Genomic DNA, 16,267 nt, shown 5'->3' with positions numbered 1-16,267 from the left:
ACACACACCATACCACACACACACACCATACCACACACACACACACCATACCACACACACACACACCATACCACACACACACACCATACCACACACACACACCATACCACACACACACACCATACCACACACACACACCATACCACACACACACACCATACCACACACACACACACCATAACACACACACCATACCACACACACACACACCATAACACACACACCATACCACACACACACACACCATACCACACACCATACCACACACACACACACCATACCACACACACACACCACACCACACACACACCACACACACACACACCACACCACACACCACACCACACACACACCACACACACACCACACCACACACACACCACACCACACACGCACCACACCACACACCACACCACACACACACCACAACACACACACACCACACACACACCACACCACACACACACCACACACACCACACACACACCACACCACACACACACACCACACACACACCACACACACCACACACACACCACACACACACCACACCACACACACACCACACACACACCACACCACACACACACCACACCACACACACCACACCACACACAAACCATACCACACACACACCATACCACACACACACCATACCACACACACACCATACCACACACACACACCATACCACACACACACACACCATACCACACACACACACACCATACCATACCACACACACCATACCACACACACACACCATACCACACACACACACCATACCACACACACACCATACCACACACACACCATACCACACACACACACAATACCACTCACACACACACCATACCACTCCACACACACACACACACCAACACACACATACCTCACCATACCAACATACACACCATACCACACACACACCACACCACACACACACCACACCACACACACACACCATACCACACACCATACCACACACACACCATACCACACACACACACCATACCACACACACACCATACCACACACACACACCATACCACACACCATACCACACACACACCATACCACACACACCATACCACACACACACCATACCACACACACACCATACCACACGCACACCATACCACACACACACACACCATACCACACACACACACCATACCACACACACACACCATACCACACACACACACCATACCACACACACACACACCATACCACACACACACACCATACCACACACACACACCATACCACACACACACACACACCATACCACACACACCATACCACACACACACACCATACCACACACATACACACACCATACCACACACACACACCATACCACACACACACACCATACCACACACACACACCATACCACACACACCATAACACACACACCATACCACACACACCATAACACACACACCATACCACACACACACACACCATACCACACACACACACCATACCACACACACACACACACCATAGCACACACACACACCATAGCACACACACACACCATACCACACACACACACCATACCACACACACACACCATACCACACACACACACCATACCACACACACACATCATACCACACACACACACACCATACCACACACACACACACACCATACCACACACACACCATACCACACACACACACACACACACCATACCACACACACACACCATACCACACACACACACCATACCACACACACACACACCATACCACACAAACACACCATACCACACACACACACCATACCACACACACACACACACCATACCACACACACACACCATACCACACACACACACCATACCACACACACACACACCATACCACACAAACACACCATACCACACACACACACCATACCACACCACACACACACAAAGACAAAGATCCCCCATATAGCCTTAACAGACTCTAGGGGCAAGTGCTGTTAGCGAGCACCTATGAAGGCCGGAACGGTACACGAGGGGGTGAGTGGCCAGCCCGCACTAGGTACTCATTTGAGGCTGAGTCGACCTAGGGGAGGCCCAGGACCGGTTCAGATAATCGTCACTGGTGTTGGCCGTGAGCGGGAATCGAACCCGGGTGGCCAGGTTCATAGCGCAGCGTAGCGCTAACCGCTACACTACCGCTCCCCCACACACTCACTATCACACACTAACACACACTCACTAACACACACTCACTAACACACAATCACTTACACACACTAACACACGCTCACTATCACACACTAACACACTCACTAACACACACTCACTAACACACAATCACTTACACACACTAACACACACTCACTATTACACACTCACTAACACACACTCACTTACACACAACAACAACAACAACAACCGCCATTCGCCACTAAGTGGCGGTGACGTCACCACGACGCTTGTGCCAGGCTATGTGCACCCTGAGGCCACGTGAAGTGTCGAACGCCCGCTGGCAGGAGGTCACGGGGCAGACCCAGGTGCCACGGGTCGACTGACTGAGATGACTGGCTGATGCACCACCTGTGCCCCCTACTGTGCCAACCTGCTGTGCTTTAGCCACCCGGCGCTCCGCTCGCTGTTGTGAGCGTCGCTCCTCCGCCCTCCGTTGTTGTTGGAGGGCGACTGCCTCCAACTGCCCAGTAGCATCCTTCACGAGCCTCCTCCACAGAGGCCGATCTTGACACCGCTGGTACCAGTTATCGGCAAGTCCACTCAGGTCCACGTCCTCCTGTACCACATCACTCCATCTCTTCTCTAGCCCGCGCCGCGCCCGCTTGGCCCCCTCAATCCGGCCAAACAAAAGCTGTTTCGGCATGCGGTGGCTGGGCATGCGGGCTACATGACCCAGCCATCGCAGCCTTGCCTGCCGGAGGAGCTCACCGATGGGACCCTGCCCAGATCTTTCAAGGATTTGTGAGCTCCTCACACAATCCAGTCTGGTTAAACCCAGGATGGATCGTAGGCAGGCCAGCCTAAATGTTTCTAACCGGCGAAGATGTTCCATTAGGGGGGTCCACGTTTCGCAAGCGTAGAGAAGGGAGGGAATGACCGTGGCCGAGAAGACCTGAAGCTTAGTGCGGAGCGACAGACCAGGTAGCTTCCACACAACGTTACGCAACCGATGAAAAGATATTGCCGCTCGACTGATTCGGAGTGAGACCTCTGCTGTTAAACTGGAGCCAGTCATAAGCACACTGCCCAGGTATGGGAAACTCTCCACTCTCTCCACAACTGCCCCATCACCGATTGGGAGTTGTGGGGGTGGAGTGTCCGATGGTACAAAATACCCAGGCAGGTGCTTAGTTTTGGTGGGGCTGATGGTAAGGCCCCACCTCTTAGTGGCACGCTCCAGTCTCAGCAGCAGCGTCTCCAACTCCTCCTCTGACTGAGCAGCTATTACCAAATCATCAGCATACATAACGTGGTTGAGCAATAGGGAGCCATCCCTTGACCGCACCCGGGCATCGATTAGCCTCCCATTATATCTGTACCATATGGAGATTCCCCCGGTACAGCTATTGAAGGCTTCACGAACTACGTGGTCAAAATAGATGTTAAATAATGTGGGAGCCAGAGGACATCCCTGTCGCACCCCAAGGTGTACAGGGAATGGCTCTGACTCCCGGCCACGTAGTTTTACCCCGGCCCGCTCACCATCATGAAGGTCCTTAATGATCGTGAGCAGAGGGTCAGGTACTCCAAAAGCACGAAGAACGACCCAGAGCCCAGGCCTACTGATGGTATCATAGGCCTTGACCAGGTCAATAAAGCAGAGATGTAGGTCTTGTTGGAATTCCCTACACCTCTGCTGTAGCAGACGGACAGAAAATATGGCATCTGTGCAGGACCGCCCTTTCCTGAAACCGCATTGGGGCTCCGCAAGCCTCTCCTCAGCGTGCCTGGCAAGGCGATGCTGAATAATCCTTGCCAGGACCTTTCCCGGCACACTGAGGAGTGAGATGCCCCTGTAGTTGTTACAGTCTGTGCGGTCCCCCTTCTTAAAAAGGGGGACCACCAGGGCATCCTTCCAATCCTGCGGAACCCGTCCAGTGGTCCAGACTGTTGTTATGATGTCATATAGGGCAGTCTGTGCACAAACGCCACCCTCCCTCAGCATTTCGCTTGGGAGATCATCTCTGCCCGCTGCCTTTCCTGGTCTCAGACTCCGGATCGCCTTCAATACTTCCTCAGCAGATGGCACCTCAGCCAGCCACTCACAGGGGGTGACTTCATCCAATATTTGAGGCACCGCAGCCTCAGCAGGGTCATCCTCACTTTGTGCCACGATGTTTTCCTGGCTGAGGGATTTTCCCTCCCCCAGGACCTCACAGAAATGCTCAGCAAATCTGCGAACCTGTTCCTGGGGGTCGGAAATTGGATCACCGTTTTTTCCCCTAATGATGGTAATAGGTGTGGCGCTGCAGGTTACTTTTTTGATGGAGTTAAATAGAGATTTGTGATCACGGGCCACTGAGGCAGACTCCATCTCCTCAGCAACCCGCGACCACCACCCATCCTTGCAGCGCCTCACGGCTCTCCGAACCTCCGAGCGAAGGCTGCGGTAAGCCTCCTCATTCTCTGACGTGGGATTCTGTAGCCGATGACAGTGGGCCTGTCGCTTTTTCTCAACCATCCTGAACAACTCCTCTGTCATCCAGGGTGTCTGGGGAGGTCTGGACCACGTACCCAGAGCAGCCATTGCAGCTGCATGAGTCACAGTCCTAAACCTCGCCCATTTACCCTCGACATCAGGAGTCGGGGACGATGCCAATCCCAGCCGCAAGCGATGATGAAATTCTCGCTTGCAACTTTCATCAGATAACTGAGACCAGGCCACTTTAGGTTGGAATGGGGTCCTGGGTGTACACCCACCACCGGAGTGGAAGAATGGCAGGCGCATCTTACAGATGACTAGTCGATGGTCAGAGGGCAGATCAGCTCCACGGTAGGTCCTGGTGTCAAGGACATGGGCTCGCATTCGCTGGTCCGTCACTATGTAGTCCAGCAGATGTTCTTGCTTGGACCCGGCATGCATCCATGATGTTGTGTGGATGCGCCGATGCCGGAACAGCGTGTTGGTAATTACAAGCCCATGGGCTGCACAAAAATCTAGCAGCCTCCTACCGTTGTTATTGAGCTGATCTGGCCCATGCCCTCCAATCACTCCAGACCAGGTGCCAGTATCATGACCAACTCGGGCATTGAAGTCACCCAACATGATGACTCTATCCCGAGGGGCCACTTTAGCCAGCACCTGTGACAGGAGGTCATAGAAGGCATCTGACTCATCGGCTTTGCCTGCATCCCTCCACGGATGTTCATCTTCGGTGGGGGCATAAGTAACCACGACTACCATTCCTCGCCTCCGGTTGATGGGAAGGCGAGCCCAAAGTAGCCTGGGGCTTACAGCTTCCCACACCTCACCGCCACGCTCCCACGCCCCCTTCATTCTTTTGTTCAAAAGAAGACCCACACCCTGTTGTTTGGCAGTCTGCTGCCCCGAGTAGAGGACTGTCCACCCCTCATGGTGGCAGGAGCCAGAGCCGGTCCACCGGACCTCCTGAATGCCGCATAGATCCAGGCGGTACCGGTCCAGCTCCCGACAGAGGAGTGGCAGCCTCTCCTCTGCAGTGAGCGTTCGAACATTCCACGTGGCCACACACTCACTAACACACAATCACTTACACACAATCACTTACACACACTCACACACACTCACTTACACACACTCACTTACACACACTCACTAACACACAATCACTTACACACACTCACACACACTCACTATCACACACTAACACACACTCACTAACACACACTCACTTACACACACTCACTATCACACACTCACTAACACACACACACACACACTAACACACACACACACTAACACACACTCACTATCACACACTAACACACACTCACTTACACACTCACACACACTCACTTACACACACTCACACACACTCACTTACACACACACTCACACACACTCACTATCACACACTCACACACACTCACTTACACACACTCACACACACTCACTTACACACACTCACTAACACACACTCACTAACACACACTCACTAACACACAATCACTTACACACACTAACACACACTCACTAACACACACTCACTAACACACACTCACTTACACACACTCACTTACACACACTAACACACACTCACTTACACACACTCACTTACACACACTCACACACACTCACTTACACACACTCACACACACTCACTATCACACACTAACACACACTCACTATCACACACTAACACACACTCACTATCACACACTTACACACACTCACTATCACTCACTAACACACACACACTTACACACACTTACACACACTCACTAACACACAATCACTTACACACACTAACACACACTCACTAACACACACTCACTAACACTCACTCACACACACTCACTAACACACACTCACACACACTCACTTACACACACACACTCACTTACACACACTCACACACACACATACAAGGAGGGGGTGGGTGGCCAGCACCACGCCCGCCCGGCCGCCTTTGTCTCTCCCACAGTGCTGGCGATGTTGACCACCGCGCACGTGGCACCGGCGTGCCCATTTGAGGCTGAGTCGACCTAGGGGGGGCGAGGAGGCGGAGACCTCGCGCCTGACAAACCGGAAGTAGCGGCGGGGGATGGGGGCGGGGCGGTAATTGGGGGCGTGGCGATGGGCGGTGGCTGTTGGTGGGGGCGATGCTGGTGGGCGGGGGCGGTTTGCTGGGGCGGTGGGCGGGGCTGTTGAGCGGGACGGGGGCGGTTGGATGGGGTGGTGGGCGGGGCTGGGGGGCGGTACGGGGGCGGTTGGCTGGGTTGGTGGGCGGGGCTGGTGGGCGTGGCGAGCATTGCGCCGTCATCGACTTGGGGGCGGGGTTAGGTGACGTCGTCGGAAGTGTCGTCAGAGCCCTGGTCACGTGCGCAGCAGACGGCCGCTTCTTGAGATTGCTCCCCGTCGTGGTCGTCGTGATCCGAGCGTTACCACTCAGACAGGTGGGAGCGTGAGTCCGTGATGTGAGTCCGTGATGTGAGTCCGTGATGTGAGTCTGTGTTGTGAGTCTGTGTTGTGAGTCTGTGTTGTGAGTCTGTGATGTGAGTCCGTGATGTGAGTCTGTGTTGTGAGTCTGTGATGTGAGTCTGTGATGTGAGTCCGTGATGTGAGTCTGTGATGTGAGTCCGTGATGTGAGTCCGTGATGTGAGTCCGTGTTGTGAGTCCGTGTTGTGAGTCCGTGTTGTGAGTCCGTGATGTGAGTCCGTGATGTGAGTCCGTGATGTGAGTCTGTGATGTGAGTCCGTGTTGTGAGTCCGTGTTGTGAGTCTGTGTTGTGAGTCCGTGATGTGAGTCCGTGATGTGAGTCTGTGATGTGAGTCTGTGATGTGAGTCCGTGATGTGAGTCTGTGATGTGAGTCTGTGTTGTGAGTCTGTGATGTGAGTCTGTGATGTGAGTCTGTGTTGTGAGTCCGTGATGTGAGTCTGTGATGTGAGTCTGTGTTGTGAGTCTGTGATGTGAGTCTGTGTTGTGAGTCCGTGATGTGAGTCCGTGATGTGAGTCTGTGTTGTGAGTCTGTGTTGTGAGTCTGTGATGTGAGTCCGTGATGTGAGTCTGTGATGTGAGTCCGTGATGTGAGTCCGTGATGTGAGTCTGTGTTGTGAGTCTGTGATGATGATGTGAGTCTGTGTTGTGAGTCCGTGATGTGAGTCCGTGATGTGAGTCCGTGATGTGAGTCTGTGTTGTGAGTCTGTGATGTGAGTCTGTGATGTGAGTCTGTGTTGTGAGTCCGTGATGTGAGTCCGTGATGTGAGTTTGTGGTGTGAGTCTGTGTTGTGAGTCTGTGATGTGAGTCCGTGATGTGAGTCTGTGTTGTGAGTCCGTGATGTGAGTCTGTGTTGTGAGTCCGTGATGTGAGTCCGTGATGTGAGTCTGTGATGTGAGTCCGTGATGTGAGTCTGTGTTGTGAGTCCGTGATGTGAGTCCGTGATGTGAGTCTGTGATGTGAGTCCGTGTTGTGAGTCTGTGTTGTGAGTCCGTGATGTGAGTCTGTGTAGATGATGTGAGTCTGTGATGTGAGTCTGTGTTGTGAGTCTGTGATGTGAGTCCGTGATGTGAGTCTGTGGTTGGTGATGTGAGTCCGTGATGTGAGTCTGTGTTGTGAGTCTGTGTTGTGAGTCTGTGATGTGAGTCCGTGATGTGAGTCCGTGATGTGAGTCTGTGTTGTGAGTCTGTGTAGATGATGTGAGTCTGTGTTGTGAGTCTGTGTTGTGAGTCTGTGTTGTGAGTCTGTGTTGTGAGTCTGTGGTTGGTGATGTGAGTCCGTGTAGATGATGTGAGTCTGTGTTGTGAGTCTGTGTTGTGAGTCTGTGATGTGAGTCCGTGATGTGAGTCTGTGGTTGGTGATGTGAGTCTGTGGTTGGTGATGTGAGTCTGTGTTGTGAGTCTGTGTTGTGAGTCTGTGGTTGGTGATGTGAGTCTGTGGTTGGTGATGTGAGTCTGTGTTGTGAGTCTGTGTTGTGAGTCTGTGTTGTGAGTCTGTGGTTGGTGATGTGAGTCTGTGTTGTGAGTCTGTGTTGTGAGTCTGTGTTGTGAGTCTGTGTTGTGAGTCCGTGTTGATGATGTGAGTCTGTGATGTGAGTCTGTGGTTGGTGATGTGAGTCTGTGTTGTGAGTCTGTGTTGTGAGTCTGTGTTGTGAGTCTGTGGTTGGTGATGTGAGTTTGTGTTGTGAGTCTGTGGTTGGTGATGTGAGTCTGTGTTGTGAGTCTGTGTTGTGAGTCTGTGTAGATGATGTGAGTCTGTGGTTGGTGATGTCAGTCTGTGTTGTGAGTCTGTGTTGTGAGTCTGTGGTTGGTGATGTGAGTCTGTGGTTGGTGATGTGACTCTGTGTTGTGATTCTGTGGTGTGAGTCTGTGGTTAGTGATGTGAGTCTGTGTTGTGAGTCTGTGTTGTGAGTCTGTGGTTGGTGATGTGAGTCTGTGGTTGGTGATGTGAGTCTGTGTTGTGAGTCTGTGGTTGGTGATGTGAGTCTGTGTTGTGAGTCTGTGTTGTGAGTCTGTGTTGATGATGTGAGTCTGTGTTGTGAGTCTGTGTTGTGAGTCCGTGTTGATGATGTGAGTCCGTGATGTGAGTCTGTGATTGGTGATGTGAGTTTGTGTTGTGAGTCTGTGTTGTGAGTCTGTGTAGATGATGTAAGTCTGTGTTGTGAGTCTGTGTTGTGAGTCCGTGTTGATGATGTGAGTCCGTGATGTGAGTCTGTGGTTGGTGATGTGAGTCTGTGTTGTGAGTCTGTGTTGTGAGTCTGTGTAGATGATGTAAGTCTGTGGTTGGTGATGTGAGTCTGTGTTGTGATTCTGTGTTGTGAGTCTGTGGTTGGTGATGTGAGTCTGTGGTTGGTGATGTGAGTCTGTGTTGTGAGTCTGTGATGTGAGTCTGTGTTGTGAGTCTGTGGTTGGTGATGTGAGTCTGTGTTGTGAGTCTGTGATGTGAGTCTGTGTTGTGAGTCTGTGGTTGGTGATGTGAGTCTGTGTTGTGAGTCTTGTGTTGTGAGTCTGTGTTGTGAGTCTGTGGTTGGTGATGTGAGTCTGTGTTGTGAGTCTGTGGTTGGTGATGTGAGTCTGTGTTGTGAGTCTGTGTTGTGAGTCTGTGTAGATGATGTGAGTCTGTGGTTGGTGATGTGAGTCTGTGTTGTGAGTCTGTGTTGTGAGTCTGTGGTTGGTGATGTGAGTCTGTGGTTGGTGATGTGAGTCTGTGTTGTGAGTCTGTGTAGATGATGTGAGTCTGTGGTTGGTGATGTGACTCTGTGTTGTGAGTCTGTGTTGTGAGTCTGTGGTTGGTGATGTGAGTCTGTGTCGTGAGTCTGTGGTTGGTGATGTGAGTCTGTGTAGATGATGTGAGTCTGTGGTTGGTGATGTGAGTCTGTGTTGTGAGTCTGTGTTGATGATGTGAGTCTGTGTTGATGATGTGAGTCTGTGTTGTGAGTCTGTGTAGATGATGTGAGTCTGTGTTGATGATGTGAATCTGTGTTGATGATGTGAGTCTGTGTTGTGAGTCTGTGTTGTGACTTTGTGTTGTGAGTCTGTGTTATGAGTCCGTGTTGATGATGTGAATCTGTGATGTGAGTCTGTGTTGTGAATCTGTGATGTGAGTCTGTGTTGTCAGTCTGTGTTGTCAGTCTGTGTTGATGATGTGAGTCTGTGTTGTGAGTCTGTGTTGTGAGTCCGTGTTGATGATGTGAGTCTGTGTTGTGAGTCTGTGTTGTGAGTCTGTGTTGTGAGTCCGTGTTGATGATGTGAGTCTGTGTTGTGAGTCCGTGTTGATGATGTGAGTCTGTGTTGTGAGTCTGTGGTTGGTGATGTGAGTCTGTGTTGTGAGTCTTGTGTTGTGAGTCTGTGTTGTGAGTCTGTGGTTGGTGATGTGAGTCTGTGTTGTGAGTCTGTGGTTGGTGATGTGAGTCTGTGTTGTGAGTCTGTGTTGTGAGTCTGTGTAGATGATGTGAGTCTGTGGTTGGTGATGTGAGTCTGTGTTGTGAGTCTGTGTTGTGAGTCTGTGGTTGGTGATGTGAGTCTGTGGTTGGTGATGTGAGTCTGTGTTGTGAGTCTGTGTAGATGATGTGAGTCTGTGGTTGGTGATGTGACTCTGTGTTGTGAGTCTGTGTTGTGAGTCTGTGGTTGGTGATGTGAGTCTGTGTCGTGAGTCTGTGGTTGGTGATGTGAGTCTGTGTAGATGATGTGAGTCTGTGGTTGGTGATGTGAGTCTGTGTTGTGAGTCTGTGTTGATGATGTGAGTCTGTGTTGATGATGTGAGTCTGTGTTGTGAGTCTGTGTAGATGATGTGAGTCTGTGTTGATGATGTGAATCTGTGTTGATGATGTGAGTCTGTGTTGTGAGTCTGTGTTGTGACTTTGTGTTGTGAGTCTGTGTTGTGAGTCCGTGTTGATGATGTGAATCTGTGATGTGAGTCTGTGTTGTGAATCTGTGATGTGAGTCTGTGTTGTCAGTCTGTGTTGTCAGTCTGTGTTGATGATGTGAGTCTGTGTTGTGAGTCTGTGTTGTGAGTCCGTGTTGATGATGTGAGTCTGTGTTGTGAGTCTGTGTTGTGAGTCTGTGTTGTGAGTCTGTGTTGATGATGTGAGTCTGTGTTGTGAGTCTGTGTTGTGAGTCCGTGTTGATGATGTGAGTCTGTGTTGTGAGTCCGTGTTGTGAGTCCGTGTTGATTATGTGAATCTGTGTTGTGAGTCTGTGTTGTGAGTCTGTGTTGTGAGTCTGTGTTGATGATGTGAGTCTGTGTTGTGAGTCTGTGTTGTGAGTCCGTGTTGTGAATCTGTGTTGTGAGTCTGTGTTGATGTTGTGAGTCTGTGTTGATGATGTGAGTCTGTGTTGATGATGTGATTCTGTGTTGTCAGTCTGTGTTGATGATGTGAATCTGTGTTGATGATGTGAGTCTGTGTTGATGATGTGAGTCTGTGTTGATGATGTGAGTCTGTGTTGATGATGTGATTCTGTGTTGCCAGTCTGTGTTGATGATGTGAATCTGTGTTGATGATGTGAGTCTGTTTTGATTATGTGAGTCTGTGTTGATGATGTGAGTCTGTGTTGTCAGTCTGTGATGTCAGTCTGTGTTGATGATGTGAGTCTGTGTTGATGATGTGAGTCTGTGTAGATGGTGGGAGTCTGTGTTGATGATGTGAGTCTGTGTTGTCAGTCTGTGATGTCAGTCTGTGTTGATGATGTGAGTCTGTGTTGTGAGTCTGTGTTGATGATGTGAGTCTGTGTTGATGATGTGAGTCTGTGGTTGACGATGTGAGTCTGTGTTGATGTGAGTCTGTGTTGATGTGTCTGTGTAGATGGTGTGAGTCTGTGTTGATGATGTGAGTCTGTGTAGATGGTGTGAGTCTGTGTTGATGATGTGAGTCTGTGTTGATGATGTGACTTTGTGTTGTGAGTCTGTGTTGATGATATGAGTCTGTGTTGATGATGTTAGTCTGTGTTGATGAGGTGAGTCTGTGTTGTCAGTCTATGTTGATGAGGTGAGTTTGTCTTGTGGGTTTATGGTGATGAGGTGAGTTTGTGTTGTGGGTTTGTGGTGACGAGGTGAGTTTGTGTTGTGGGTTTGTGGTGATGAGGTGAGTTTGTGTTGTGGGTTTGTGGTGACGAGGTGAGTCTGTGGTGATGAGGTGAGTTTGTGCTGTGAGTTTGTGGTGACGAGGTGCGTTTGTGTTGTGGGTTTGTGGTGACGAGGTGAGTTTGTGTTGTGGGTTTGTGGTGACGAGGTGAGTTTGTGTTGTGGGTTTGTGGTGACGAGGTGAGTTTGTGTTGTGGGTTTGTGGTGATGAGGTGAGTTTGTGTTGTGGGTTTGTGGTGATGAGGTGAGTTTGTGTTGTGAGTTTGTGTTGATGAGGTGAGTTTGTGTTATGGGTTTGTGGTGACGAGGTGAGTGTGTGTTGTGGGTTTGTGGTGACGAGGTGAGTTTGTGCTGTGAGTCTGTGGTGACGAGGTGAGTCTGTGTTGTGGGTTTGTGGTGACGAGGTGAGTTTGTGCTGTGAGTCTGTGGTGACGAGGTGAGTTTGTGTTGTGGGTTTGTGGTGACGAGGTGAGTTTGTGTTGTGAGTCTGTGGTGACGAGGTGAGTTTGTGTTGTGGGTTTGTGGTGACGAGGTGAGTTTGTGTTGTGAGTCTGTGGTGACGAGGTGAGTTTGTGTTGTGACCCTCTCCCCCCCCCCCACCGCTCTCCACACAGAGACCCTGTGGATTACAGCGAGAGACGCCATGAACGCCGCACAACACAACGACGCTGCTCTGGGCATTCATGTCATGGGTGGGTGGGTGGGTCGGTGGGTGGGTGGGTTGGTGGGTGGGTGGGTGGGTCGGTGGGTGGGTGGGTCGGTGGGTGGGTGGGTCGGTGGGTGGGTCGGTGGGTGGGTGGGTGGGTCGGTGGGTGGGTGGGTTGGTGGGTTGGTGGGTTGGTTTGTTGGTGAGTGAATGAGTGAGTGGGTTTTGTTGGTGAGTAAGTGAGTGGGTGAGTGGTTGGATTTGTGGGTGGGTGAATGAGTGAGTAGGTGATTGGGTAGTTGGGTGAGTGGGTGTGTGGGTTTGTGGGTTTGGTGGGTGTGTTGGTGAGTTGGTGGGTGGCTGGGCTAGTTGGTGGGTGGGTGGGTGGGCTTGTGGCTGGGCTTGTGGGTGGGTGAATGTGCGAGTTGGTCGGTACGTGGGTGGGTTGGTAAGTGGGTGAATGGGCGAGTGGGTCGGTACGTGGGTGGGTTGGTAGGTGGGTGGGTGGGTGGGTGGGTCGGTGGGTGGGTGGGTCGGTGGGTGGGTGGGTGGGTCGGTGGGTCGGTGGGTGGGTGGGTGGGTCGGTGGGTGGGTTGGTGGGTTGGTGGGTTGGTTTGTTGGTGAGTGAATGAGTGAGTGGGTTTTGTTGGTGAGTAAGTGAGTGGGTGAGTGGTTGGATTTGTGGGTGAGTGAATGAGTGAGTAGGTGATTGGGTAGTTGGGTGAGTGGGTGTGTGGGTTTGTGGGTTTGGTGGGTGTGTTGGTGAGTTGGTGGGTGGCTGGGCTAGTTGGTGGGTGGGTGGCCTTGTGGCTGGGCTTGTGGGTGGGTGAATGTGCGAGTGGGTCGGTACGTGGGTGGGTTGTAGGTGGGTGAATGGGCGAGTGGGTCGGTACGTGTGTGGGTTGGTAGGTGGGTGAATGGGCGAGTGGGCCGGTACGTGGGTGGGTTGGTAGGTGGGTGAATGGGCGAGTGGGTCGGTACGTGGGTGGGTTGGTAGGTGGGTGAATGGGCGAGTGGGTCGGTACGTGGGTGGGTGGGTTGGTAGGTGGGTGAATGGGCGAGTGTGTCGGTACGTGGGTGGGTTGGTAGGTGGGTGAATGGGCGAGTGGGTCGGTACGTGGGTGGGTTGGTAGGTGGGTGAATGGGCGAGTGGGTCGGTGCGTGGGTGGGTTGGTAGGTGGGTGAATGGGCGAGTGGGTCGGTACGTGGGTGGGTAAGTGGGTCGGTGTCTGAGTCTTTCTGTCTCTCTGTCTCTCTACAGATCATCAGGTCCGCCACTGCTGCCTGAACAAGAAGGAAAAACCGAGATGCTTCATCCTGAAGCGCCCCCCAATCGGCACGGGCACCTTCACAAGCCAAAGGCTCAACCCCATGACCACCACCACCACCACCACCGCCGCCGTCGCCGCCGGCACCTCCAGGGAAGCCAATGTCATCATCAGCACTGCTGGTGCTCTGCAGGCCTCTGGGGTTTCTGATCCACGGTGAGACTCCCTCTGTGTGCTCATAGGGCTGGGGGTGTTGGGGACGAGATGTCGACTCCCTTTCCCGGTACGCAGGAGTTCATGGGCTCGATCCCGACCGCTGACGACGCCTGCCGCTGCTGCTGTATATTTGAAGTCTGCGTCTGTCTGTCTCTCTGCCCGTGGTCGTGCCTGCGTGGGTTCTCTCCGGGTCCCTCCGGGTTTTCACCTCCACATTTAGAATCGACATCACCACGTGGTTAGAGTGTTTGGCTGCGATACATTTCTTACGTGGGGATGATGATCACGATGATATCAGCCACTGCCTTGAGCCATCATTTGCGATGGCGACGCTGCTTCTGATCAAGAGCTACAAAAATCAGTGGAAGCCTTAGACCTGGTGAAATAAAAAAAAGAGTTTAGTTTTTGCATGGGTCTCTGCGGGTCTCTGTGGGTGTCTATGCTTCTACACGAGTCTCTGCATCTCTATGGGTCTCTGTGCGGGCCTTCTGAAAGATAGCTACACAGTAGCTCAGTGGAAGCCTTAGACCTGGTGAAATAATAAAAAGAGTTTAGTTTTTGCATGGGTCTCTTCGGGTGTGTCTACATTTCCACGCGATGATGATGATGATGACCACGGTGATATCAGCCACTTGATCGAGCTGCTATCTCTCGTGGTGGCCAGGTCGCTTCTTACACCCGGTAAAATAGAGTGATAGTTTTAGATTTTGTTTTTAAATCCGCCACCGTGCGTTGAGTCCGTTAGTCCACCCACGGGAGGATCTGGTGCTGGTGGTGGTGGTGGCGGTGATGATGCAGAGCGACTACGGCCTCTGGCTATTGTAGCGAGAGGCTAAAGTGGTGGCGCCGTGCTGCTGTGGTGCTGCTGCTACCTCCACAGAGCTGATCCGGAGGAGATGCCCCCATCATCATCATCCTCCTCCTCCTCATCATCATCCTCATCGTTCTCACCGCTCATCTACACCAATGTGGAGTGGACGGAGTTTGTGGAGGCGGAAGAGGTGGCGGTGAAGGAGGTGGAAGGGAAGGCAGAGGTGGATGAGGAGGAGACGGAGGAGGAGGAGGAGAAGGAGGAGGAGGTGGTGGTGGAGCCGGAGCAGGTGGTGGTGGAGTTGGACGAGGAGGTGAAGGAGCTTGAAGAGAAGGCGGAGGAGGTGGACGCGGAGGAGGTGCAGCATCCGCAGAGCAAGAAGAAGCAAGGGGCGTGCCTGGCGCAGGTGGCCAGCGCGCTCCGCTCGCTCCTCCGCCGCCTGCTGATTTGTGGTGGCCGGCCCATGGCGCATTAGCGGGGTCGTGGTGGTGGTGGTGGTGGTGGCGTCGGTGCCAGCTGCCACCACAAGCAGCACCACCCAGCCACCCACCCACCCACCCCATTATGTATCGCGTTGTAAATAATTTCATAGCTTTGTAAATAATTATTGTAAATATTGTCATTGCAAATACAGACAGCAGGAGGTGAAATGACGTTGCAGACTTTGTGGTGTTTGGTGCCTTCGATTGTCAGTGCTGTGTGGGGTCTGGGATCATAATGGCCGTGTCAGGGGTGCACCTCCTCCACAACCTCTTCCACCTTCCGCCTCCTCCTCAGACTCATTCACGCACCCACTGATTCTCTCACCAACCCACTGATTCACTCACCCACCCACTGATTCACTCACCAACCCACTGATTCAATCACCCACCCACTGATTCACTCACCAACCCACTGATTCTCTCACCCACCCACTGTTTCACTCACCCACCCACTGATTCACTCATCCACCCACTGATTTACTCACCCACCCACTGATTCACTCACCCACCCACTGTTTCACTCACCCACCCACTGATTCAATCACCCACCCACTGATTCAATCACCCACCCACTGATTCACTCACGTACCCACCGATTCACCCACCCCCCCACCGATGCACTCACCCATCCA

The 16,267-nt window shown here is 52.2% G+C and overlaps 2 protein-coding genes across 2 annotated transcripts in view; one reads left to right on the top strand and one right to left on the bottom strand.

Moving 5' to 3' along the window:
- The window catches only part of LOC142908192 (uncharacterized), a 39,153-nt gene extending 32,207 nt beyond the window's left edge, over nt 1-6,946 (bottom strand). The window contains exon 1 of the mRNA XM_076058510.1: nt 6,721-6,946. Coding sequence (XP_075914625.1) covers nt 6,721-6,946 — 226 coding nt within the window. The remainder of the gene's footprint in view (nt 1-6,720) is intronic.
- Nucleotides 6,947-6,998: 52 nt separating this feature from the next.
- LOC116938313 (uncharacterized) lies at nt 6,999-15,806 on the top strand. The gene is made up of 4 exons (XM_076058518.1): nt 6,999-7,090; nt 12,827-12,904; nt 14,120-14,342; nt 15,223-15,806. Exons 2-4 carry the CDS (start codon nt 12,856-12,858, stop codon nt 15,626-15,628), a joined length of 678 nt encoding a protein of 225 aa, XP_075914633.1. The 5' UTR covers nt 6,999-7,090; nt 12,827-12,855; the 3' UTR covers nt 15,629-15,806.
- Nucleotides 15,807-16,267: the final 461 nt, after the last annotated feature.

This window comes from Petromyzon marinus (genome assembly GCF_048934315.1).
Source record: "Petromyzon marinus isolate PM22_M1 ecotype Great Lakes invasive population chromosome 76 unlocalized genomic scaffold, UKy_Petmar_22M1.pri1.0 chr76_unloc.1, whole genome shotgun sequence".
Taxonomy (NCBI): Eukaryota; Metazoa; Chordata; class Hyperoartia; order Petromyzontiformes; family Petromyzontidae; genus Petromyzon; species Petromyzon marinus.
Note: the sequence above shows the minus strand (reverse complement) of the source record. Positions and strands in the feature narration are given on the sequence as shown.